The sequence below is a fragment of the Sorex fumeus genome, unplaced genomic scaffold, assembly GCF_029834395.1.
Source record: "Sorex fumeus unplaced genomic scaffold, SorFum_2.1 ptg000111l, whole genome shotgun sequence".
Taxonomy (NCBI): domain Eukaryota; kingdom Metazoa; phylum Chordata; class Mammalia; order Eulipotyphla; family Soricidae; genus Sorex; species Sorex fumeus.
In genome coordinates this window covers 7594144-7620586 of record NW_026606168.1, presented here as the reverse complement: position 1 = coordinate 7620586, position 26443 = coordinate 7594144, and the positions used below count along the sequence as shown (strand labels likewise).

At 41.4% G+C, this 26443-nt stretch overlaps 2 protein-coding genes across 2 annotated transcripts in view; one reads left to right on the top strand and one right to left on the bottom strand.

Moving 5' to 3' along the window:
- SHC4 (SHC adaptor protein 4) overlaps positions 1-26443 on the top strand; it is a 138964-nt gene that overhangs the window by 68300 nt on the left and 44221 nt on the right. Inside the window, exons 3-4 of the mRNA XM_056135420.1 lie at positions 9080-9143; positions 13436-13555. Of these exons, the coding sequence (XP_055991395.1) occupies positions 9080-9143; positions 13436-13555 (184 nt within the window). The remainder of the gene's footprint in view (positions 1-9079; positions 9144-13435; positions 13556-26443) is intronic.
- On the bottom strand, positions 21631-22246 carry EID1 (EP300 interacting inhibitor of differentiation 1). Its single transcript, XM_056135421.1, has one exon. It carries the CDS (start codon positions 22214-22216, stop codon positions 21647-21649), a length of 570 nt encoding a protein of 189 aa, XP_055991396.1. The 5' UTR covers positions 22217-22246; the 3' UTR covers positions 21631-21646.

The window sequence follows — 26443 nt, the reverse complement described above, 5'->3', positions numbered from 1 at the left end:
CAGTTCTCCTAGTATGAGGTGATAGTTCATTGTTGTTTTGATTTGCATTTCCCCGATAATCAGTCATGATGAGCACATTTTCATTTGCCTGTTGGTCATCTGTATGTCTTCTTTGAAGAACTCTCTGTTCATCATTTTTTCCCATATTTTGGTGAGATTGTTTATTTTCTTCTTGAGTTTCATTAGTACCTTATATATTGAGCCCTTTGTCACATCCATGGTGTGTAAATATTCTTTCGCTTTCTGCAGGGATTCCTTCAATTTTAACCCCAGTTACTTTTATATTGCAGGAACTTTGTGGTTTCATTATGCCTATTTCCTTTGCCATTGTTTTCATTGCCAATGGAGTCAAATAATTGAAGACATAGTTGAAGTTAATACCATGGAGGGTTTTGTCAACATTACCTTCCTGTAGTTTGTGGATTTGAGCCCAATATTGAAGTTGTTGACTCATTTTGAAATAACTTTGTATGTGGTATAAAGTCATGCCCATTGGTTTTTTTTTTTTTTGCATGTGATAATCCAGTTTTCCCCAAACCAGTTGTTGAACAGACTTTCTTTCTTTCACTCAATTTACCAACTCCTTTGTTATAAATTAACTGTCCATCCCTGCCTCTGAGGATTTACTTCCAGATTCTCTATTCTATTTCATTGGTCTGAATTATTACAGTAACAAGCAATTTTGATTACTGTAGCTTGATAGCACTGCACTGTCACTGTAGCTCTGTCATCCTGTTGTTTATTGATTTGCTCGAGTGGTAACCAGTAACATCTCCATTGTGAGACTTGTCGTTACTGTTTTGGGCATATCGAATACGCCACGAGGAGCTTGCCAGGCTCTGCCGGGCTCTCCAAGAGGGACGGAGGAATCGAACCTGGGTCAGCCGTGTGCAAGGCAAACACCCTACCCACTGTGCTATCACTCTAGTCCAGTAGCTTAATAGTGTAGTTTAAAGTCAGAAAATGCAATGCGTCCCATTTTATTTTTTTCTTGTAATTCTTTGTCTAGTCAGGAAGTCTCATGGCTCCATACAAATTTTAGTATTGTTGTTTAATGTTATTGAAGAGTGCCATTGGAATTTTGATGGGAATTGTTTGGAATTTGTATAATGCTTTGTGTAAGATGATTAGTTTAACCATGCTAATTCTTTCAATCTGTAAACATGTAATATTTTCCCATTTCCTCATCTTCTGTTATTTCTTCTAGTAACTTTATTATATAAATCTTTCATCTCTTTTGGGGGGTTGTTTGGGGCCATGCCTGGTGGTTCTCAAGATTTACTCTATACTCAGGGATCACTTCTGGTGGGGTTTAGGGAACCAAATGGGGTACTGGGTGTGGAACCTGGTTTGGCAGTCTGCAAGACAAGTAACTATCACTCTGGCCCCACATTTCTTCTTTGTTAACTAAATTGATAGCTACTTTATGTTTCAGACACAGTTATAAATGTATTTTAAAAATTCTCTTTAGCTCATTGTTTGCAGATAGAAATCCAGCAGACCTTTATGGATTGATTTTTTTTTGCTCACTCCTTTATTAATTTCTAAAGGTTTAGGTTCAGTTTTTAGGGTTTTCTAACGTATATTTTCATGTCATCAAGGAATAGTGACTTTTAACTTCCAGTTTGAGTCTCTTTAATAACTTTTTCTTGCCTAAGTGTTATAGATAGGAATGCCAATTTATGTTCAATAATAATGGTGTGATCCCATCCACTGATAGGTCAAGGAAATAAACAAACACTTTCCCAAAGAAGATGTTTTCAATTTTTATTTATTTATGGATACTTGTCTCATTTCTCAACACATGGACTGTCCTGGAGGATGGTCTTTATGCACTGAATATATTTGGTTATAGGAAATATAACCAAATATAAGAAAGTATATTTGGTTTTTGGTGGTGAAGGTCCTTGTACATAAAGTCCAGAACCCATAACTCCTAATTCAGACTGGTTTCTTCTTTATTAATTTTCTGTCTGGTGATGTGTCCACTACTGAGTAGAATGTTAAAGCCTCAAACTATTATACTGTAACTGTCAGTCATTGTCTAACCAGGACTGTTAGTCTTTGCTTTAAGAACATTTTGTCCTTTTTAATATTTTGGTTTATTTACGTTGGTAAGTTTTAAATATTCTTAGCATATATGTTAATCTTATCTCTTATTACTTTCTTTAATTTGAATTTTGTTTTGTTTAATAAAAGTGTTGCTGTTCTTTTTTTTTTTAAAAAAAAAAGACTTTCATCTCCTGCTATGACTGTTTTCCAGCATTCTAACCTGATTTTTATCATAAGAATATTCAAATGTATCTCTTTTAAGCAACAGAAATCTGGGTTTTGTTTCTTGATCCATCCCATCACTCTGTACCTTTTGACAGGGAAGTTTAATGCGTTGACATTTATAGAGAGTGATCAAGATAAATGTTTTGGGTAGTTTTTAAAGTCATTGTTTCTTTGTCTCTCCCTCCCCCTCCAGCTTTTTTTTTCCCTGATAGCACATTGATAGTTCTTACTTTTTTTTTTTTTATATATTTTGGGATTACCATGTATTTTTTATATAAATTAAATTTTTTTTGTTTTGTTTTTCTTTGTCACACTGGTAGGATTCAGGGGCAATTCCAGCTCTATGCAGAACAATTGCTTCGGGCAACACTTAGGGGACCATGTGTTGCTGGGGACAGAACCCAGGCTTGGGACTGAGTCTCTTGGCGTGCTTAAGCAAGTGTCCATCAGTCATGAGCCTGCTCAGCTGTTGGCCTGCGATGGGCAGCATTCATCTCAGGAATGGCAGTCTGCAGCCAGATGGACAGCCACAACAGAGACAACACCCAGTGCTGGCTGTGACTCAGGAAGCCAGTTCCCAGTCATTTGCTCCCCAGTTGAGTGGATGTGAACACAGAGCCATGTGTGGCACACCCCCAACCTGTTTCTTTGTACTTTAGAAGCCTCTGAAACTGATCTGGGGCTGTCTGGGGCCCATGCAGTCATGCTTCTCAATGAATGTCCCCATCCCATATAGCTGCTGTGTGTCATTCCACCTGAAGATCCTTTCCTAGGAGCTGCCTGGATTCAGGAAATCGTCCATTTTATGCTGAAATCCAGGCAGGGATCTGTGTTTAATTCCTTGATTGGTGGGGATAATGGTCTTAATAATATAGAATGCCAGGCAGACTTCCCTGGCTAGTCATCCTCAGGATTAGAGCATTGGTTCTTTCTTGCTTGCTTGCTTGCTTTCTTGCTTGCTTTTTGGGTTACACCCGGTGATGCACAGGAGTTACTCCTGGCTCATGCACTCAGAAATTACTCCTGATGGTGCTCAGGGGACCATATGGGATGCTGAGAATCGAACCTGGGTCAGTTGCATACAAGGCAAATGCCCTACCTGCTGTGCTATCGCTCCAGCCCTAGAGAAGTGGTTCTTAATCAGGGAACCTGTGGATTCCCGTGAGGTCCACAGATTACTTTCTGGAAGTGGAAGTGGAGGAGCTCAGCCCTCTAAAATTGAATATGGATGTTTACAAACATGCCTCTTTATCTGGGAGAGAGAATCTGTGAATCAATCTTGAAATCTCAAAAGATTTATTTTAATGTTTCATTTTTAAAAAGTATATCGAGGGTGCCAGAGCAATAGTACAGAGGGTAAGGAGCTTGCCTTGCATGTTATCAACCCAGGTTTGATCCCAGGCATCCCATATGGTCCCCTGAGCACACCACCAGGAATGATTTTTTTTTTATCATTTTTTTTATTAGTGAAACACCATGAAGTACACTTATAGACTTATAAATTTTTGTGCTTGGGTTTCAGTTATACAATGATCAAGTACCCATCCCTCCACCAGTGCCCATCCTCCCCCACCACGGGTCCTAGCATCCCTCCCACCCCCCATCCTCCCCCCGGAATGATTTCTTGTTGGTGTTTTTTTTACTTTTTTTTGAGGGGGGGTGTCACACCCAGCACTACACAGAGGTTACTCCTGGTTCTGCACTCAGGAATTACTCCTGGAGGTTCTCAGGGGACCATATGGGATGCTGGGAATCAAACCCGGGTCGGCCACATGCAAGGCAAACACCCTACCCGCTGTGCTATAGCTGCAGCCCCACCAGGAGTGATTTCTAAGTGCAGAGCCAGGAGTAACCCCTGAGCATCGCTGAGTGTGCCCCCACCAAAAATAAAGAGTACTGAAAGTGTATTGAAATATATATAGCACAAATCTTAGCATCTTTTTAAAACTTTTGCTTTGTTTTGGAGCCAGGTGATGCTCAGGGTTTACTTTTTACTCTGTCCGTAGAGATCACTGCTGGTGGTGCTTGGAGGACCATGTGTGGTGCTGGGGATTTAACTTGGGTAAACTGTGCAAGGCAAGCATAAAAGCACCATGTTATCCCGGGCTCAAAATGTAATCTTCGTAACCCTTTCTATAAGGTACTGTTCTAAAGATAAAATGAGTGCAATTGGTTGTTGTGCAGCCCTCATTACCTACCTACTTCTCCCTTTCTCACATGGAAACTTTGACCTAGTGAATTAAGAACTCTAGCACTTGACAATCAACATTCTCCTTTCTATCCTTATGACTTTTACTAGTCTATGCATCTAGCTAAGTGGAATCATATTGTATTTGTCTTTTTGTGACTGGCTTGCTTCACTTTGCATAACATCCTGACGTTTCATCGATTGTTTTTTTGTTTGTTTGTTTGTTTTTGATACTTCATCGTATTATACCACATTTGGCGTACACATTCATTCATCAATGAACACTTGGGTTGCTTCCATATCTTTTTATTTAAATTTTATCTTAGGCACCATGATTTACAATACTGCTAATGGCAGAGTTTCATGCATAAATCATTCCAACACCACATCCTCCACCAGGCTGTCAGCTTTCCTCCAGCATTGTTTGTGTTCTCCCTCTCTGCTCTCCCTATGTTCCCCCTGCAGTGATATGCTTCCTACTAAAGACTGATTCTGTTTCTGTTGCCTTTGGGCTTTAGTTATCTCCTTACTGTTTCTTTATATCCCAGATATGAGGGGAGAACGTTCTGTATCTGTCCCTCTCCTCTGACTAACTTTTCTCTGCTTGGTACTCTTCAAATCCATCCTCGCAGCAGCAAATTGCATGATTTCATCTTTTCTTAAAACTATGTAGTATTCCATATATATATACAGTATATATATGTGTATTATATATATCCATATAATATATATATTATATGGAGCGATAGCACAGCAGGTAGGGCTTTTGTCTTGCATGCGGCAGACCCGGGTTCAGTTCCTCCACCTGTCTCGAGCCCAGCAAGCTACCTATAATATCTCGCTAGCCTGGCAGAGCCTGGCAAACTCCCTGCGGCGAATTCAATATGCCAAAAACAGTAACAAGAAGTCTCACAATGGAGATGTTACTGGTATCAACTCAAGCAAATCGATGAACAATGGGAGGACAGTGCTACAGTGCTACATATTTATATTATAATATAATTTAAAATGGGGGAAAGAGAAGCTTGCCATCTTCTTTTCCCCTAGGATTGCTTTAACTATTCCAGGTTTTTTTTTTATTCCATATACAATTCAACAATATTTGATCTATGTCTTCTATAGTGTCACGGGTATTTTTTTTTGTTTTGTTTTGTTTATTTATTTATTTATTTTGCTTTTTGGGTCACACCCAGCAATGCTCAGGGGTTATTCCTGGCTCTGCACTCAGGAATTACTCCTGGAGGTACTTGGGGGACCATATGGGATGCCGGGGATCGAACCCAGGTCGGCCGCGTGCAAGGCAAACGCCCTACTTGCTGTGCTATCACTCTGGCCCCTGTTACGGGTATTTTAATAAGGACTATATTGAATCTATAGTGTTTTAAGCAGGATTTTCATTTTGAGACTTGTAATGCTTCCAATACATGAACAGGGAATGTGTTTCCATTTTCTTGTATCTTTTAGTGGGAATATGTAATTTTCTTTCAATTCTTTTTTTTTAATTGAATCACCGAGAGATATAGTTATAAAGCTTTCAGGATTGAGTTTCAGTCTTACACCCATCTCTCCACCAGTGCACATTTTCCACCACCAATGTCCCCAGTATCCCTCCCACCACCCCCAACCCACCGCAGCCCTTGCCTCTATGACAGACAATTTCCTTCTTACTCTCTCTCTACTTTTGGGCATTATAGTTGCAATAGAGATACTGAGAGACCATCATATTTGGTCCTTAGTCTACTATCAGCTTACTTCATTGGTTAAGCTGATTTCTGGGCACTTGATTTTCTGAGGCATAATTGTGAATGGGATTTTTAAAAATTTCTGACTCTTCTATTTTTTTTACTCATATATAGAAAAGTCATGGAATTCTGTGCATAAACTGTGTAGCCTTACACTTTACTATAAAGTTTATTGTTTCTAGGAATTTTTTGGTAGGGTTTTCTCAGGATACTATTACATTATCTGCAAATAATGAGAGTTTCATTTTTCCAATCTGGATGGTCTTAATATCTTGACTAATTACTATGGAAAGGTCTTCCAATACTATATTGAATGCTATTGATGAAAGTGAGCAGCCTTGTTTTGTGCCTGATCGTAGAGTAAAGACAGCTTTACACCAGTGAATATAATGCTTGCTGTGGGTTTGTGGTTAATTACTTTAACTATGTTGAGAAAAATTTCTTCAACCCTCATTTCATTGAGTATTTTTATAACAAATGGGTTTTTAATCTTATAAAATATTTTCTATGTGCCTATTGATATGATCATATGATTTTTATTTTTCTTTATGTTGATAAGGCCTACTACTTTAACTGACTTGCAAATATTAAGCCATTTTTGCAACCCTGGGGTGAACCTAATTTGGGCATGGTGTATGATCTTTTTGATGTATTATTGAATTTGGCTTCCTAATATTTTGCTGAGGATCTTTGCTTTTATCTTCATCAGGAATATAGATCTATCATTTAGTTTTTTTAGTGATGTCTCTGTTTTTGATGTCAGGGTAATGTTTGCCTCAAGGAGCTGTTTGGAAGGATTTCTGTTTTTTCAACTTTCTGAAAAAGCCTGAAAAGAATTGGGAATAGATCTTCTTTAAACATTTGGAATAACTCAGTAGTAAACCTGTCTGGACCTGAGCTTTTGTTTTTTGGAGACTTTTGATTACTGTTTTGAATTCCATGATAGTAATTGAACTGTACTAACACTATTTTTCCTTTTCTTTCAATCTTGGGAGGTAACAGGAGTCCAAAAACTTATCTATTTCTTCTAGATTCTCCAGTTGCATGGCATAAATATTTTCAAAGCAATTCCCTGTGTTTTTTTTTATTTCTGTGACATCTATTTTGATATCTTCCCTTTCATTTCTGATTAGGTTACTCTCTCTTTTTCTCTATCTTTCTTCTTTATTTCTTTGTCCTGCTAATGGTTTGTCAGTCTTGCTTATTTTTTTTAAAAAGAGCTCTTGCTTTTTTTAAAATTGTTTTTCCAATTTATTAATTTGTGCTGTTGCTTGTCCATGAAATTTTATATCATTCCTTCAAATCTGATAATCTAGCTGGGTAAAGTATTGTTGGTGATGCATTTGTTTCATTTTTATTCTATCCCCCCAGCCTTCCACTGAGTTTTTATTTCACCTACCATACTCTTCAGTTTCATCACTTCTGATTGTAGTTTTCTCATTAGAAATTAACTCTTATACTTCCTTGTACCCATATCATTATTTTTTTGAGCTCATTAAATATCTACATCATGGTATGCCGAAAACCTTTATCAGAAATCACAGAGCTGGTGGTGCTGGCATTCTTCTGGGCTACTATCTTCACTCCTCAAGTCCAGTGGACTTTTCCACACCCTCCCATTGTGCCTGTTGTTCTCTGGGGTAAATTTTTTGTAGTTCACTGAAGAAAGCTCTTAGTCATTCAGCCCCTCCAGGCTGTGGGGTGGGATGGAGCGCTTTCCTGGGAATATTTGCTTGTTCTTTCCAAATGTCTTGCACAATAGCATTGATGACATGTTTTGCACTTACATAATTTAGGGCTAGGTATAGAACCCAGGATCTAATGTAATCCATGCAAGATATATGCTCTTGCACTGGGATACACCTCAGCTACCCCACCCCCTCCCCTTTTTTGCTTAATGGGTTTTTAATACTCTCTATTCTGCATTTGGGAATAAAAAACATCTCATATACGTAAAAACTGTGATATGATGTTGCATATGTGTGTGTGCATTAATGTAGTTTACTAATTTAAGCACTGCTCTCCAAGGGATCTGTGAAAGAACTGAGATATTTCCATTTGCTTTGTGAAAAGTTTAATACATGTGTTGAAAGCCACAAGGGGAAGGTTCACGTTACAGGGAATGAATGCTTGAGGGGGCGGGTGGGTCTGATGCTCAGCCTCTCAGAGACAAAAGCTCTTAGTTATAACTGCATTTCAGGCGTGGAGGGCGCCAGTTTGTTCACCACTTCCATTAAGGCTCAACGGCTTACTTTAGTGGTGCCTTTCTCTCAGGAAGTGCAATATATAGTGCAGGCAGAAAAAATAAGCAAAGGAGGAAATTTGTTATTGATTTTCTTTTCTTCTGTGAAATGACATGAACGCTCAATGACTTGTAGCAGTAACTTGGTCAATAAGGCTCCATTGGAGACCCCCTCAAGTTTTTTTTTTCTCTCCTGATTCCTTTAAACTTCCTCCAGGGTCAGCTTCTTTTGTATTCTTTGTTAGGAGAAAGCTTGTAACAGAACAGAGACTTTTGCTAAAGATAAAGCTGGGAATATTCTAAGACAATAAAGTCCCACTCCTCCTTTTTGGTTAAAAGGGACCCCCCCCACACACACACACACATACACACACCTAACTCTGAAAAATCTGAGAGGAAAGATAAAGGAAGTTAATTGACCTCTTCCAATGCAGTCTTTCAGGGTTAAGGTGATGCTGGATATTCTTGGTTTTATACTTCCTCAGGACTAAACTCAGTGGGTTATCCTATGGGACAACAGAAAGGTTGGTCTGTCAGGCGTGTGTGCCTCCTGGTGCCTGTTAATGTCTGTGGAGCATTTACTGTGTGCCGGTGAGTGGATTAAATCATCTTATGCTTTCTGTTTTGTAGGGAAGCAATAAGCCGTCTGTGTGAGGCTGTTCCTGGGGCATCCGGAGCGGTTAAAAAACGAAAGGTAACTATTGGCATGGTCTTCTTTTACATTTCCAAACAGGAAAGAGAATGAGAATGGTTGTTCATTCATTCCACCGGGTGACTCAAAGTTCAAACCAGCTGTTATTTCTTGGCATGCTATCACAGCTGCTCACACTGTGCTTCTGGTCTCCCAAATTCAGCTGATTAGACGATACTGTCTGGCTGGATGTTCAGAGAGGGAGTGTGGAGAAAGACATTAGACTTCAAGTTGGGGTTTCTCCACCTGAGTCTCTATTCATCTCAGAAAATGGCATCTATCACAAGTTTCTGAGGCCCTCTTGTTTATATAAAGTGCCTAGCCGGATGGCCAGGTTGACCCCTTTCCATTTCAAATGCATAACGTATTTATTCTACGTTTTAACATTTTAGATTCTACATAGATCCCCTGACCATTTTCAGACTATAAGTCCTGGTGGGGGTGACCAAAGGGACTTTCACGCTGAAAGAAAGCCCGCATTTGATATTTGATTCACTTAAATTTAAACCCTGCCTCTGCCATCCACTAACAATGTGGTCTTGGATACGTCATTCTACCTTTTGGAGTCATAATTTTCTTATCTCTTTTGCATAACACATCATGCGTTTATTCTTTATTTTGCAAACTTAACCCCTAGGTATTATAAGCTCTCACTATTCAGAAATATTAATTGCGCATAACTAAGTTGGCAGTTGTTCATATAGGTGTTTCAGATGAAAGACTCTTGGTGTTGAGGCATTATGGAAAAAATGCAAAAATAGCTATAATACAAAATTTGTTTAAATATACCAAAAGAACATTTGGACCAGAGAAATGGCTCTGGGGACAAGATCTCTTCTTTACAATGTAGCCTACCTACCATAGTTCAGTTCCAGTACCACATAAGTTTTCTTGAACAACACCAGGGGTCAATCCTGAGCACAGAGCCAGGAATAACCCATGAGCATGGACAGGTGTGACCGAAAACACAAAAACAAATAAATCATAAAGTAAGGAAAGGACACTGCATTCTTCTTGGGAGAACCAGAAGACTTTGAAATGATATAGCATTTGAGTTTGTTTCCTTATTTGTCAAAGGATAGCAAATAGCACTTATTTTATATAGTTGTATAAAAATTAAATGAATAGAATTCATTAATTTTAGAATGCTTGCTTATTTAAAAAGTCCAATGGGGAGTTACAAAGGCTCTTAAGATAGGGTAGGAATTTTAGCCAACTTCCAGATCCACCTCTTGCCAGCTACAAACTGTGGCTCAGAGGAAAGAGGACTAGTCCTGAGTCACTAGCATGATGAAGACCTGTGAAATCCAGGTCTTCCGATTTCTGACTTAGTGCTCTACTTCCCTACTACCCTGCCTCTTTTTGTTTGTTTTTGCTTTTTTTGGGACCACACCTGGCAATGCACAGGAGTTACTCCTGGCTATGCACTCAGGAATTACTCCTGGCAGTGTCAGGGGACCATATGGGGTGCTGGGAATCAACTCTAGGTCAGCTGCATGCAAGGCAAATGCCCTACCCTCTGTGCTATTGCTCCAGCCCCTACCCTGCCTCTTTTAAGAACTCATTCTCCACTTTGCATAAATTGAGCTCCCTGATACAAACAGTGGCTGAACTGAGCCACATGGTATGAGAATCTCCGACAAAAGGCACTTGAATTGCCCTGCTATTCTTTTTTAACAGAAACCATGGCCCCAAGTAGTTTAGCTTCTTCCTGCTCCTTATAACCTTTGAAAGAGGGCGCTTCAACTGTAATATTCTAACAGGCAGGATCAGTTATTTAAGATAGCTTCACTTCAGGAGTATACAGTCCACACAAAGCAAAACAAACTAGGTTGTCATTACTCCAGAATAATCATCTGTAAAGACTGAGGGGGGGGGGGGGCGGGGAAAGGAACGGATTTTTTAAAAACTTGTTTTACAGATTGAAGTTCTGTGCTTTACAGCACTGTTAATCTGTTAATAATGTTTCCAAGGTACATAATTCCCAAACCTCACCAATGTACCCACAACCTCAAATGGGGAGATTTTAAAATTAATTTCCATTCATAGCACTTACTGAGTACATCAGCTTAATAGGAAGTCTTCCAAACACTGAATAGTTTTAGACAGTTTTCAATTAAAAACATTGAGGTAATGATGAGCTATAACAATTTTCACAAATTTTCTTTATAGAAGTATTTTTTTTTCTGTAAACCCACTAGCCATTTTGTTGTAACAAGCAGTATAGTAAAGTAAAGTAAAGGCCCTCCCGTTGATCGTCGATTTGCTCGAGCGGGCCCAGTAACGTCTCCATTGGAGACTTTGTTGTTACTGTGTCTGGCATATCGAATACTCTCGGTAGCTTGCCGGGCTCTCCGAGAGGGGCGGAGGAATCGAACTCGGGTCGGCCATGTTGGCCGCTTGTAAGGCGAACGCCCTACCCGCTGTGCTATCGCTCCAGCACAAGCAGTATGAAATAAATTATTTTGGGTGTGCTAAGAGGGCAGGATGGGGGGGGGGATTAGGTAAATGGGGATAGTGGTAGAGAGACGGTCACACTGGTGATTGGATTGGTGTTGGAATATTGAATGCCTGTAACATATGCATCATGAAAGACTTTGTAAACCATGGTGTTTAAATAAAGTGGGGGAAAACTGAGGTAAAATACAAACAGCAAAATCAACCATTTCATTTTATGAAATACAGTACATATTTCTGGGCAGCCATCTCCATATCCACCCATCTCCTAAACTCTTTTTTGTTGGGTAACTGAAACACTCTACTCATGGAAAGAAACCCCTTGTACTTCTCTCTCCACCTCCTATAATGCCAGAGCGATAGCACAGTGGTAGGGCGTTCACCTTACAAGCGGCCAACATGGCCGACCCGAGTTCGATTCCTCCGCCCCTCTCGGAGAGCCCGGCAAGCTACCCGTGAGGTACTCGATATGCCAGACACAGTAACAACAAAGTCTCCAATGGAGACGTTACTGGGCCCGCTCGAGCAAATCGACGATCAACGGGAGGGCCTTTACCTTTACTTTCTATCGCTGTGGTTTGATGATTCTAAGTACTTCATAAAAGTGAAATTACACAGTATGTGTTTTCTTCTTTCAAGCTTGAATAACACCATGTTGCGTGTATATATAACACATCTTGTTTATTGATTCATCTGTCAGTGAGCACTTGCATTTTTTCCATGCTCATATTGTAAATGATGCTTCTAGGAACATGAATGGACCAATGTCTAGTCGAGCCTTTGCTGTCAATTCTTTGGGGATATAGAATAAGAAATGGAATTACTGGGTCATGAGTTAATTTTGCTTAAAATTTTTTGAGGAGAAAAGAACAAATAAATAAGTATTTGAGACCCTGCTGTACTATTTTCCGTAGTGATTGTACCATCGTACATTTTTACCAACCATATATAAGGGCATAAATGTCTCTACATTTTTGCTAAATTGGTTTTTCTTTAAGTTATAGATTTATCCTGATTCTTTTTACATATATTTTCTTATGCTTAGTCTTGGGTCAGATTGTTTCCAGGAATTTTTCTATATTTCACTTAAAGAATCCAATAAGGTGTACAATTGTCCCTAGTATTCTCTTATAATTCTCTGTATTTTTATTGAACTGGTAATAATGACTTCATTTTCATTTATGATTTTAGTAATTTGGGTCTTCTTTTCCTAGTCTGTTTAATTTGTTAAATATACTGATCAAAGTGGACTCTCTTGTTTTGTTGGTTTTCTCTGTTGTCTTTATATCCTCATTCTAATTTTTATGATTTTTTTCTTTTGACAGCTTTGGGTTTAGTTTGTTCTTCATTTTTGAGTTCCTGAAGTTGTAAAATTAGGTTGTTGAGATTTTTCTTTTTTAGTGTGTTTATTGCATAAAATTTCCCCTGAGCATTGCTTTCACCGAGTCTCATAAATTTTGGCGTAATATGTATTTTGTACTCTTTTGATCATCCCAAGAAACCTAGATGGCAACTTTTTTTAGACTTGTTGTGTTCAAAAGGACTTGAGAGTTCACTAGTCCAAACTCACACAGGAAATTCCTTTACACAAATCATGTCCCTACTCCCAGCTTTTGGGAAGAAGGAAAATTTCTGAGAACTCAAACTTCTGTGCTTACTGAATAATTTGCTACCTTCCAACTAAAATGAGAGTTTTTATTGAATATATCATTCTGTCTCATTTGATTTTTTAAGGGAGGAAGAGCATGTACTTTGGTCCATTTTAAAAATAATAAGCATCACAAATTTATGCTGTAACAAAACCCGTAACTTGCAGTGTTGTTTTGTTATTTTTAAAGCCTCCAGTCAAGTTCCAATCAACAGTTCTTGGCAAAAGTAATCTTCAGTTTTCTGGAATGAACATAAAACTGACCGTTTCAACATGCAGTCTCACACTGATGAGTCTTGAGAACCAACAGGTAAGGTCATAAATGTCATTTATAGTTGCATATTACCTATTTTCTGCAGGACCCTGGGTATAATAAACAGAACGAATATTTAAACAGTGTCCTTATAATTTAATAAGGCATAGGGAACAATTCTGCCAAGAATTTATGCATAATGATAATTAGGACAACCGTCATGGGGACATTTAACTGTCTGCATATTTGTTCTTACCAAATTGGTGTTTTAATAGAAACTAAGGTGCAAAAACCAACAGATACTATTTTGTAACTCATATCCCTAAATTGGTCATTGACATTTTTCTGACCCTTGAAAGTAATTCTATTAGCATAATTAAAATATCGTGTTGTACCAGGGACACAGATGAAAAAAGAGAAAAGGGGTGATGTTAGGGTTCATGTTCTAGTTAACTGAAATTTAAGTAGCAAATGTTTTCTTCCAATCCATGAGGTTGAAGGCATAAAATATTTCATATAAACATAATTTTTCTTTCTTTGATGGTTCATGATGTCACATATGCTTGAATTTTTATTGTAAACTAATTTCTTTAAAAACAGCATTGCTGGGGGCTGGAGTGATAGTACAACTTGCTTTGCATGTGGGTGACCTGGGTTCAATCCCCGGCACCCCATATGGATTCTCAAGCCCTGCCAGGAGTGATCCCTGAGTGTAGAGCAGGAATAAGCCCTGAGCACTGCCAGATATGGACTCAAAACCAAAACAGCAAACAAGCTAAATGCAGTTGCAAGTGTAAAAGACATGCAGACAGTGGGGCTGGAAAAGCTAGTAAAGGGGGTAAATGTGCTTGCTTACCTTACAGACAGCTGAGCTGGATTCAATGACTTGCATTGCATAAGGTCCCCAGCATCTCCGGGAGTCACCCCTGAGTGTAGAGCCAGGGCTTACTCCTCCCCTTCCGCTAGAGAAAGATATTTAGGCATACAGTTAAATATGCATCTAAAGGGACTGGAGAGATAGTACAGTGGGTAGGGCATTCATCTTGCATGTGGCCGACCTGGGTTTGATCCCTGGCATCACATATGGTTCCCTGAGAACCACCAGGAGTAATTCCTAGTGCAGAGCCAGAAATAAGCCCTAGGCATCACCAGGTGTGACCCAAATGGCCAAAAAAAGTCTTAAATTAGCATACATTTTTGAAAAGCTTACTTTTAATTGTATCAGCTTTAGGTGTATCAGAGGCTAATTTTATATAATATTTAGTTACTTGTGGTTCTAATACTTAAATCTTTACAATATAGAGTGCTGTTGCTCAAGAACTCATTGAAGACTTAATCACTTTGTAATGATAAAACACTAAGAGGTTACATATAGGTTGAAATCTTCACACTTTGTAACAAATAAGGTTGCCTTTCTGTTCCAAATACACATTTCTACTCAGTTTTTCTCTTAAGTGAAATTAAAAAATTTTTAATATCTACTCATAGGAATCTTTCTTGAGAAGACGTAGATGGATTTAACAATGGTACATATCTCAAGGGTTATTTAGAGGATGAAGTAAAACAATGAATGTAAATCAGTTTCCATTACTTGGAACCTCTTATTACTTGCTGATTCTTGGAGACATTTTCATATACTCAGTGCTTAAGGAAAGCATGCTATAATATATAATTTTTTTGACCTGTTAACATAGTCTATACAAAAATTTTCTTCTAAAATATACGCTTGCCTTTTTTGGGGGGAGGCGGTGCCACACCAAGTGGTTCTCAGGGTTACTCCTGACTCTGTGCTCAGGAACAACTCCTGGTGGTGCGCAGGGAAACATACGGCATGCACTACTTGCTGCACTCTTGCTCCAGTCCCCATTTCTTGGCCATTTTGATGGCAAATTGATTTTCACAATTCAAAAGCAGAATAAAATATACTGCTTATGTAGTGTTATAAAGTGCTTAATGTTGAAAAGTTCAAATAGATTCCTGTCTATTCTGGTGGAGGGTCTGCTGTCACCGCACTGCAAGTATAAAACAATGATGTGGGGACTGGAGTAAATTTTTTTTTTTTTGCTTTTTGGGTCACACCCGGCGATGCACAGGGGTTACTCCTGGCTCTTCACTCAGGAATTAATTACTCTTGGCGGTGCTTGGGGGATCGTATGGGATGCTGGGAATTGAACCCGGGTCAGCCGTGTGCAAGGCAAACGCCCTATCTGCGGTGCTATTGCTCCAGGTCCTGGAGTAAATTTTTAAAAAAATATGTTAAACAAATTAAAACCAAACCCCACACAAATAGATTCCTGGCCAGTGATAGTATGAGAGGGGGTCTGAGAGTGGGGCGGGGTGGGTAAAGGCACTTACCTTGCATGCAGCCATCCTGGCACTTATCTCCTGCACCATTTAGAATTCCCTGGTCTCCACCAGGAGTGATCCCTGAGCACAGAGACAGGAGTCATCATCAGGTGTATCCCCTCAAAAAAAAATCCACTCCAAAATAAAAACGAAAACCACAGATTGATTGCTGTCTGTTTGGGTTCTGAATTGATTCTCTGAAAGTGGCATTCCATTGGCATTTGATTTACAGAATATTTCGGAGTGTACATGGAAGGTACAACACACCTGGGTGGAGGGTAAACCATTCTGACACTTAGAGGTGGTACCCTTCCATCATTTATGACTAAAAAGTTTAGTTTAGCTTAGCATGAGAAAAGGAGTTATTCAATAATATCTCAGTAAAAGAGGGGCTTGAGCAATAGCACAGTGGGCACAGCACTTGCCTTGTATATGACCTATATTTTATCCCTGGAACCCTGTGTGGTCCCCAGAGCCTCACCAGGAGCACAGAGCCGGAATAAACCCTGAGCACTACTAGGTGTGACCCCCCCAAAACAAACAAAACAACTCAGTAAAAGCATTTCTTCAAGGCTATCCTTTGTAGTTCTAAGTTAAATACTAAGAAATGTTAACACTCATTCCCTGCCACTTCCAAAGCATAATTTTGACTGAAAACTTAAGTGATTTTGTTTACTGAGTATGGTCTGCTAAGCACTTCCAGGAATGACCTGAGCACAAAACCAAGAGTAAGCCCTGAGCACCACAGGTGTGACTGCAAAACAAAACAAAATTTTGTCTCAGTAGCTCCCACTACCATTATTTTTTTTTCCTTTGGTGGTGGTGTATGTGTGGTGGTTTGGGCCACATCTGGAGATGACAGGCTTACCCTTGGGTCTGTATTTAGGGATTGCTCCTGACAGTGCTTGGGTGTATAAACTCTTTAGGGGCGGCCGGAGGGAGCTCTCGACGGCTCTTCCCCTAGCCACCAGCGTTCAGGGTGGGCCCAGGCTGCTGTTCCAGCCAGGGTGGCCCAAGCCATGGGGCAGAGGGTGGACAAAATAGGTTGATTGATCAGTTGTCGTTTATTCCATTCTCCCCACGGAGTGTGCCCCAGTCTCTCTGAGCTGCTCATTCTGGTCTCACGCTGTTCCTCTTTCCCGTCTCCTCTCTCTTCCACTCATCTCCTCTCTCCTCTCTCATCCGCACTCCATCTCGCAGCCTGGGCGCTCTCTCTCTCTCTCTCTCTCTCTCTCTCTCTCTCTCTCTCTTTCTCCCCCCGCCCACACGCCTGCTCCTGTATTCTTCTACATTCTTCTCTCTCTGTCACCCTTGCTAGCCTCTCCACAGTCCATCATGCTGCCCTGCTCTCTCTCTCTCTCTCTCTCTCTCTCTCTCTCTCTCTCTCTCTCTCTCTCTCTCTCTCTTTCTCTCCAGCTCTCGTCTCTCAAACTCCGAAGCACTGGCGGACACTACACCCAGTCAGGTAGCAAAATCAATATAAGAATGCCCTTCCTGAGGGCCCACCTAAAAGGTATTCTAAAGCCCTTCCTGACTGCCCCAGGCAAAATATCTCCTAAGGTATCTTTCTCCTTTCCTCAGTCCAATAACTATCAACATCTTAATACTAGTTACTTTTGTATGGACACAGTAACAGATGCCATTGAGGCTTGTAGGGCAGCTCTCCTGGGAACATCTTGCCACAGATTCAGACTACAGTGCTCAGGCCAGATTTATCATTCCTAACCCTAGCAGGGTCCAAATCTAGTTATTACTTTTTGGATCATGACAGCATTTGTCCATGACCAAGCTCTTAACTTATTGTTAAGCATTATGGCGCTTTGGCCAGGCCCATCTCATTGCCCAGGTAGCACATAGCTTACCGATTGCCCTGGTTCCATCCAGGACCCTGCTTTTGGGGGGCGCTAGGAAGAAAGAGCAGCTGAGCCTTAGGTGAGAGAACAGATGCCCAGGAGGAAAATATCACTGAGAGTCACATAACGAAAGCATGCTGTCTTCTTGTGTCCATACAAAAAGGACATTGCTCTGAATAAACTATGCAAAGGACTTAGGGAGAAGAGAAAAACAATATTTACAGTCAACAGAACACAAAGAAAGAAGTTACAAATAAACACAGAGGAATAGGAGCACTGTGATGGGAGCAACCCATTATACCTAAACTACCTGAGGCTATGCAGGAAGGACAAAACAGTGTTATCATACACTTGGGGACATATGGGATGCTGAAGATCAAACCTGGGTCAGCCGCTTCCAAGGCAAACACTAGACCAACAATACTATCTCTCTACCCTCTGCCCTCCCATTATTTCTTAATAGATACTTAATAGGATACTTAATAGGAAGCAAGAAAAAACTGGCAATGGAAGGAAAATGGAGACATTCTTTAGCCTCCATAAGAAGATGCAAATTCAAAATTCTATAGAGGCCAGCAGCTAATGCAAATTGTCCAGGTAACAAAAAACAAAAACAAAAAAACCCCACAGTGGTATATGATGCGTAATGATGTCACTTGGTCTTGTACTGGTGAGAAAATCCTGGGAACTATGTAAACAGAATACTTTTCTGATAAGAAGGTCAATCTGATTCCCCCCTCCCCACCTTAACCCCCTTCGCCCCTGCCTCCACTCTTACCACCCCTCTCCTATCTCCCCCATCCTCACCATGTCACTCTGGTAAAGATTTGAGTTGCAGTTACTGCAGTTTTTTCACTTCTAAAAAAATAGAAATCTTGGAGTTTTATTCTGTGATTTATGATTGTGTTGGTATTCAATTAGGAAATGAAAATTATAGGTACGAGCCAAGCAAAAATAGATGTGTTCATAGAGCAAACAATGTGGGACATCTGATCCAAGCAAGTATATGCAATATATATGAATAGATGTAGATCCTGCCAAATCACACTGTGTTCCCATTGGTTTAAAGTCCTTCTTCCTATTCCATTCTTATCCTCTCACCCATCACAAAACCTACATCAGAATTTCCTCGAAACCTTTTAGCCTTTAGTTTGTGTTCTCTCTCTCTCTCTCTCTCTCTCTCTCTCTCTCTCACACACACACACACACACACACACACACACACTTCATTTAATCCTCACCATTTCTAAGATATCCAGTTATTCCTACCTTCAGTTCAGAACCCCAAAGCAGAGATTTACCCAGTTACAGAATAAGTATTGGAGCTCAAATCTGAATATGGCAAACAGCTGTAGTCTGTGATGACTCTTAAAGGACATACTGATGATTTTATATTACCTTAAAGGGATATTAAAATGTTTCCTTTTTCTTCCCTCAGTAAATGTTAACTTCAACACTATTGGATTACTACTGATTCCTAAAACCAACAAACCAATAAATAAATGATTCAGTGACAGAGTTTAGCTTTCTTCCTCAGGAGAGCCTTCATATTTACTTCGGACCTGTACGGGACCCACAGAGAGGTTGCCCATTTTCTTCTCCCCATTGATTCATTCCTAGGCCTAGAAAGGGAACTAAACCTCTTCTGTGTAGATCTCAAGATTTTCTGAAACGACTTGCTGGCATCTGTCTGGAGGTAGATAATACCTGTGTACTAACAGCCTCATTAATATTATTTTTCAGAGCACTGTTTACTTACAGCACATAAGCAATTACTTTTCCACAAGTTCATCTGACTACAGCTTTGTACTTATGCTTGAAACATGAAAAGACATGGGAGAGTAAGATTAGATGCTTATGTACCAATAAGCTCGAGTGGGCCCAGTAATGTCTCCATTGTGAGACTTGTTGTTACTGTGTTTGGAATATTGAATACGTCACAGTTAGCTTGCCAGGCTTTGCCGTGCGGGCGAAATACTCTCGGTAGCTTGCCAGGCTCTCCAAGAGGGGTGGAGGAATCGAACCCGGGTCTGCTGGGTCCGGCCACTCTGGAGCGGTAGCACAGCAGTAGTCTTGCATGCCTTTGCCTTGCATGCGGCCAGCCCGGCTGAGCCGGGTTCGTCTGAGCCGGGTTCGTTTGAGCCGGGTTCGATTCCTCCACCCCTCTGGGAGGGCCCGGGCAAGCTACCGAGAGTATCTCGCCCACACGGCAAAGCCTGGCAAGCTACCCCTGATGTATTTGATATGCCAAACACAGTAACAAGTCTCACAATGGAGATGTTGCTGGGCCCGCTTGAGCAAATCAATGAACAACCGGAGGACAGTGCTACTGTACCAATAAGCATCCTGTCACGTCTTTCCCCATCTGACTATTCTCCCCACCATCCTAGGATTTGAGTGATTATGACCACATTTGTCCTTTATTTTACAGGAAAGAAGCTCCCTCGCCATAACACAATTAAAACATAAAAGCTGAGTTGTTGTCTTGTTTTATATGTGTCCTTTACTGGCATACAGAGAAGTATCTTGTACCTTTTAGAAGATTTGCTAATACACTGTTTTACTAGGCTCTGTCTTCTGACACTCTTATCAAACATTGGCATCTTAATGAAATAACCATAGCAACATGCTCATTGATAAGGCAGGTTTCCCTAGGTTGGTAATTCTTCTAGAATTCATTATATTTTTATATACTACTTTTAAAGTCAAATATTTGAAGCCAGAATATTTTTCCCTATGAAAGTGGCTAAGATAAAGTGGCTGCAGTAATACATAGTACAATAAAGAATCGGGGGGAAGTGTGTATGCAATATTATCAGTCAAACAAAATACACAGAACAAGAAATTTTATTATCTTGAATGCTGGTGCATAACCAGTAACAAGCTTAGAGGAGGAGACAAGAGAGAAACCATAAACTAAGGTAGATTTATGGGTAGGTTTTAAAACCTTAAAAGGTTGATGGTGTAATTGTTCATAAAATCTTTCCTCAGAGATGGGGTTTTCCTTTGACTTGACAATTTTCACTCAACTGTTCTTACAATGTAAAATTCAACCAGTCTTCTGCCTGCAAAGTTGAATAAAAATGAGAGCAAATAAAGCAGGAAATTATTCTAGTATTCAAGGGTGTTGGAAATAGGTTTTTTTCTCTGCTCTTTTACATACATTTTAATATCTAAATCTGAATATTCAGGACATCAAAATTTGATTGACAATGAATTTTCTTTAATTACAAGTCACAAATGAGCAAGATACACGTACAGATTAAATTTCAGCTGCTCTTAGGAGCACATTTTAAGATACAGCACACATAATACATACTTCATTTTGGATTTGCTTATTCTTTCGGGGCATTACGAATTCAATCTCACACAAAAAGACTTAGCCTTCTGATTTAGCCACTGCTTGGACAGATCACAAAGTGGAATCTTCAGATTTCTCAACAGGCTTTCCAGTCCAAATAACTCAGACACTGCATGTCCCAAGTCGGATGCATCATCAGTTATTTTTCTGGATCGTGATTATCAGCGGGCTCTTGTGCGGGCAGCTCGTCCTCGCCATGACTTAACTCTTGCATAACCAGCCCTGACGGTGAGACAGCTTCTTCCTCCTCCAACGCAAGGAAAGTAAATCTGGATCAATGACCAAGTCAAAGCCTTTGCCGTGGGGACGGTCTTGGGAAAAAAAAATCCTAAAATCCTCTTTCTTTCTTCAGAACGTTGCTTCTTTGAGCGGCCACTGCCCCATTTGTCCCACTCTGCAAAACAAAACAAGGCAAAACAAAACCGTTTTTTTCTCTCCGAAGATCGCTCCTCGCTGGCACGATCCATGCGGAACGAGCCCAGAGGCGCGGGCGGCGGGTCTCCCTCCTCGAGCGCTGCCTCCTCCTCCTCCTCCTCCTCCTCCTCCTCCTCCTCCTCCGCCTCCTCCTCCTCCGCGTCGCCGCGCCGCTCACTCCCGGTCGATGACCTCGTCGCAGCCGAGCTCCTCGGTCAGGCGGTTGACGACCATGAGCGAGAAGAGCTCCTCGATGAAGGCGAGCTGGTCGAAGGGGGTCTTCTCGTAGTGCAGCGGGAAGCCCCCGTCCAGGGCGGCCTCGCGGGCGCGGGACGTCCGCAGGAACATCTTGTTGGCCTCCTCCAGCGCGGCGGACACGCGGCAGCCCGCGCCGCCCAGCGGCTCCTCCTCGGGGCACTCGTAGTCGTCCTCCCAGTCGTCCAGGTCCTCGGCCTCGTCCTCGCTCTCCAGGCCCGGGAGGCCGGGGCGCGCGGCGGCGGCGGCGGCGGGGGTGGGGGCGCGGGGCCGGCCGGCCGGGCCGCGGCCCCCCGCGGGCTGCGCCGCCGCCGCCGCCTCCTCCTCCATCGGGCCCTCCTCCTCCAGGCGCCCGGCGCCCGGGGCCGCGTCGCGGGGCCCGCCGCCCGAGACCTCCATGGGCGGCAGGTCGCCCTCGCCGGGCATCACGTCCATCTGCAGCTCGGCGCACTCCTCGTACAGCTCGCACAGCGCGCTCATCTCCGACATGGCGCCGGCACCGCTCGCGCTCGAGCTCGCGCGCGGGGACGCTGGGGCAGCCGCGGGACGCCGTGCGCCTGCGCCGACGCCCCGCGCCCGCGTGACCCGCTGCGCCTGCGCGGCGCCCCCCGCGGGGGTCGGCCGGGGCGTGCGGCGCGCGGGAACGGGAGGCCGGCGGCGGCCGTGCAGACCCCGGCCCCGCCCCGCTCCGGCCTCGCCTCTGCCCATCCCTCTGCCGCGCAGGGTGCTGCTAAGCAGGTGGTCTCTAACGGTTACGCCCGGTCCCCCCAGCCCCCGCCCTCCTCCTCCTCCTCCTCCCTCCGCGCCCAGGCACGGCCAGGGGGGCGGAAGGGGCGGGGGAGGCCAAGATTTTAACCGTTCGTTGTCTGTGCCCGCCTGTCTTCTGAGCCCATACCGCCAAGTCATGCAGTGTTCTCAACTCTCCCTATCAATACATTGAGAATCAGCCCATTCAGCTCTTTTACTTTCTTCATTAAAAAAAAATTACATTCCTTCAGAGGGCAAGCATGCACGCGCAACCTTAGCGCATCAGCATGCCTGTGCAACCTCAGAGGGCCAGCGCTTGTGCAACCTTAGAGCATCAGCATGCCTGTGCAACCTCAGAGAGCCAGCATGCATGTGCCATCCCATGTATCTAAGCAACAACCCCCACGACAAAGGGAATTATTAATATTAATTATTTTAGTGTGTGATGTAACAAGTAATAAAAACTGAACAATTTCGTGTCTGCTGAGGGGGCAGGCTTGGGAATAGATGGGAAACTGGGAAAAGGGTGGATGGAGGGAAGGTCACATTGATGCCGAGATTGGTGGTGGTACATTGAATGCCTGTAATAGCTGTATTATGAATAACTTTGTAAATCAGGGTGTTTAAATAAAGTTAAAAAAGATTGCATTCACAAATAAGTTACATTATCCATGCTCATCAAATTGCAGTGATGAGGTATTTGGCCCATTTCTCTGGAGAAAGGTGCCTGGGGAAGTCTAGAGAATGAAATCACTCTATTCGTGTTTATTCTTTAAGTCCTTCTCACTTGCGTTTGCAAGGTTCTTGATATCTTCATGGAAAACTCCTGTTTGTGTTTTATATGTTTTCCATGAACTTTCTTCAACTTGTAAATCAAACCTGCAGCAATGGCTTGAATATTAAAGTTTGTTGGTACAGATAAATATTTTAATAGCAATCCTTCAAATAATTATATCACAACTGACCTACAAGCAGCCAATTTGTGATACTATAAACTAGTGACAACCTTATGACAAATATTTTCCTAGAATAAATATGTAGAAGTGAAAGGGCTGGAATATAGAATATGCATATTTTGTTTTAATAAATCCTGTCAAGTTGTTCTCCAAAATTTCTGTAAAAATATATGCTCTATCTAAATACTATTTGAAAATACCCACGTAGGATTTTGTTTAACTTCTGCAGTTCCACAAATTCAATGCCATCTTGTTCTGAAGTATTGATTTTTTGAAGATTGTCTTTGAGTGGTTAGCAAACATTTTCATTTCTCCTGAAAATTAACTGCCTCATTTTTTTACTGATTTGTAGAACTGTAGGAATATCTTATAATCTATGAATATTTTGTTGCATATTTTTTATACATGTATTCTTCTTGCCTGTGGTCATTTGTCCTGTCTCAGGGGTCTTTGCTTTGGGGGATGAAGAAACTTCTCAAGCAATAGCCTAGGGGTCAGGGCCACTTTCAGTCACTCTGTTGGCTAGAGGTTCTGTGCAAGGGCTTGAACTTGTTATGTAGCTGGAGTGTTGGGGTGCCAGCGACCACCAGGACCACAGCACGACCATGCTTGTGTGATGTGGGGGATCAAACAGGGTCTGGAGCATGCTCTGCCTTTCAGGGGTCTTACACAAAGGTGTTTTGTAATTAGATTCGAAGTTCTTTTTACTGTATGCCTTTTTCTTTCTAGTAAGATAGATTTTCCTCTCTCCGTGAATACAAGCATAATCTTTTATCTGTCTGCTTATGTTCTTTATAGCCCTTTTATGAATCATTTATATCTATAAATAGTATGAAGACAGGATCTATTTATATATTTTCTATATATAATAGCAAATTCAGCCAGTTTCACTAATTTAACCATTTGTCCTTTTGTCCGCTGTGTGATGCCACATTTATCATAGACTGGAAGTCTATGAATATGTGAGTCTGTTTTTAGACTATGCATTCTAATGAATGTCTGTAGTTTTATAATATGCCCTGCTGACAGGGAAACCTTTGTCTCTTTGTTCTTTAGAAATTGCTATAGCATTTCTTGCACATTTGGTCTTCTGTATGAATTTTAAAAACAGGTAATGAGTAGGTGTTTAGTTAAATGTAAGAAAATCTTAACTTTTGTTTTTAGAAAACCCTTTTCTGTTTGTGTTTTGGATTTTTAAGCCACACCCATTGGTGTTCAGGGTTTACTTCTAGGTCTGTATTCAGGGATCCCTCCTTGTTGGACTTGGAAACAGTACAGGGGCCTGGGATTAAACTTGGGTTGGCCATGTGCAAGGCAAGCACCATACCCGCTATACTATCTCTCCAGCCCCTAAAAAACTTCCAGAAACAAATTGTTTGGATTTGGAGAGGTTGGGCAAGCTGCAAAGTGCTCTGGGGCTGATCCCAGCTTTGCATTCTGGTCTCTGGGCCTCTGGCATCGTGTGCTCAGCCCTTTGAGTTGTCGCTTCAGCCTTCTTCCCACCATTACCACCCATTAATTCTTTCAGTGAATTTGAATAGCAGCATGAGAAGTTTCCTGAATGACGTGGTGGAATTATTTTTATAAATACATGGAATTATAAATTTAGGGGGAAATCAGTTTTCTAGAATAGCTTAGGGGAGAATTCACATCTTTATGATGTTACTCTCTTGTCCTTAAAGTTAACGTGTATCTTTCCATTTATCTAATTCTTATTCATATGCTTCAGTGAAATTTCCCAAGTAGTCTTAGGTGTTTTTTTCTAAATATGTATATGTTTTGTATTTAGGTACTCATATAAAAATGTCTTGCCTTGCATGTGGTCGATCAGGTTCAATTTCCAACACCCCCTGTTGTCTCCCCAGCCTCACCAGGAATGATCCCTGAGTGTAGAGCCAGTAGCAAATCCTAAGCACCACCAGGTATGTCCCCAAACAAGCAAAAACCTCCCTCTCTACCCCATAGTGTCTAATTGACTGACGCTGATACAGGAGAATGATATTGATCTTTGTGTATTGATTTTGTTTTAACTTTTCTTTGAGAGGGTCCCAAGCCGTGTTCATGAGACCCAGGGCCTCCTCCCAGCAATTCTCAGCCCACAGGGCCAGTGTTCATTGGCTCAGCCCACTGGGCCAATGCAAGAATTCTAGGCTGTGATGCTGCTTCTGGATTCAGCCATTGTGGAGGGTAGTGATAGCAGTGCTTAGGGGACCATGATGATCTTGGGGAGAAAACCAGGGTTAGCCACTTGCAAGGCATTTGCCTTACCCCATACACTTATCTCTCCAGTCTTTTATCACTCATTTTAAACTGAAAGATAAATATAAATATAGAGAATAGTATAGAAGAGTGAAAAAAATCCTGCGTACAGCTTGATTATCACAAAAAGAACATATTCATGAAACAACCACCTGATCAAGAAACATTATTGGCAGGAGTTAAGGAAACCACGTTTTCTTTTCCTTGACCTTAAAAGTCACCACTAGTCCTTACCTGAAGCAAAACCAGGCCCTTTCCCCTGTTTTTGAACGTTATATCAATTAAAGTATGCAGCATGTGTTCTTTGACCTTGCCCTTCGTCCTCTCCTCCCCGCAAGAAACAGGTTGCTGTGTAGTTGTCCCTTGGTTGGATATTCCAGTCATCACTGGGATTGTTTCCAGTTTGAAAAGTGAACAGGGATGGCGGTTGTTACCTTTCTTGAGAATATCTTTTGGTGCTCATGCTTTCTCAATTATGTTGCATATAAAGAGCAAATTTGCTTGGTCATTTTGAAACTCTATTAAATAATTTTTAAGACAGGAGTCACTAATTGACTCCCATTTGGTTTAAAGGTTTCTGAGCCTTCACAACAGTATAACAAATACTTTTCTTCACATTGGTCACTGTACCGTGGTTTCCAAACAGGCAGCCCTAGTACTCACATATGAAAAAAATCATCTTCTTGGTTAAATAATGCAGTTCCCTTGGACAATCTTGCTTCCTATTGGAAGCCTTAATAGGGCTTTAGTAAGG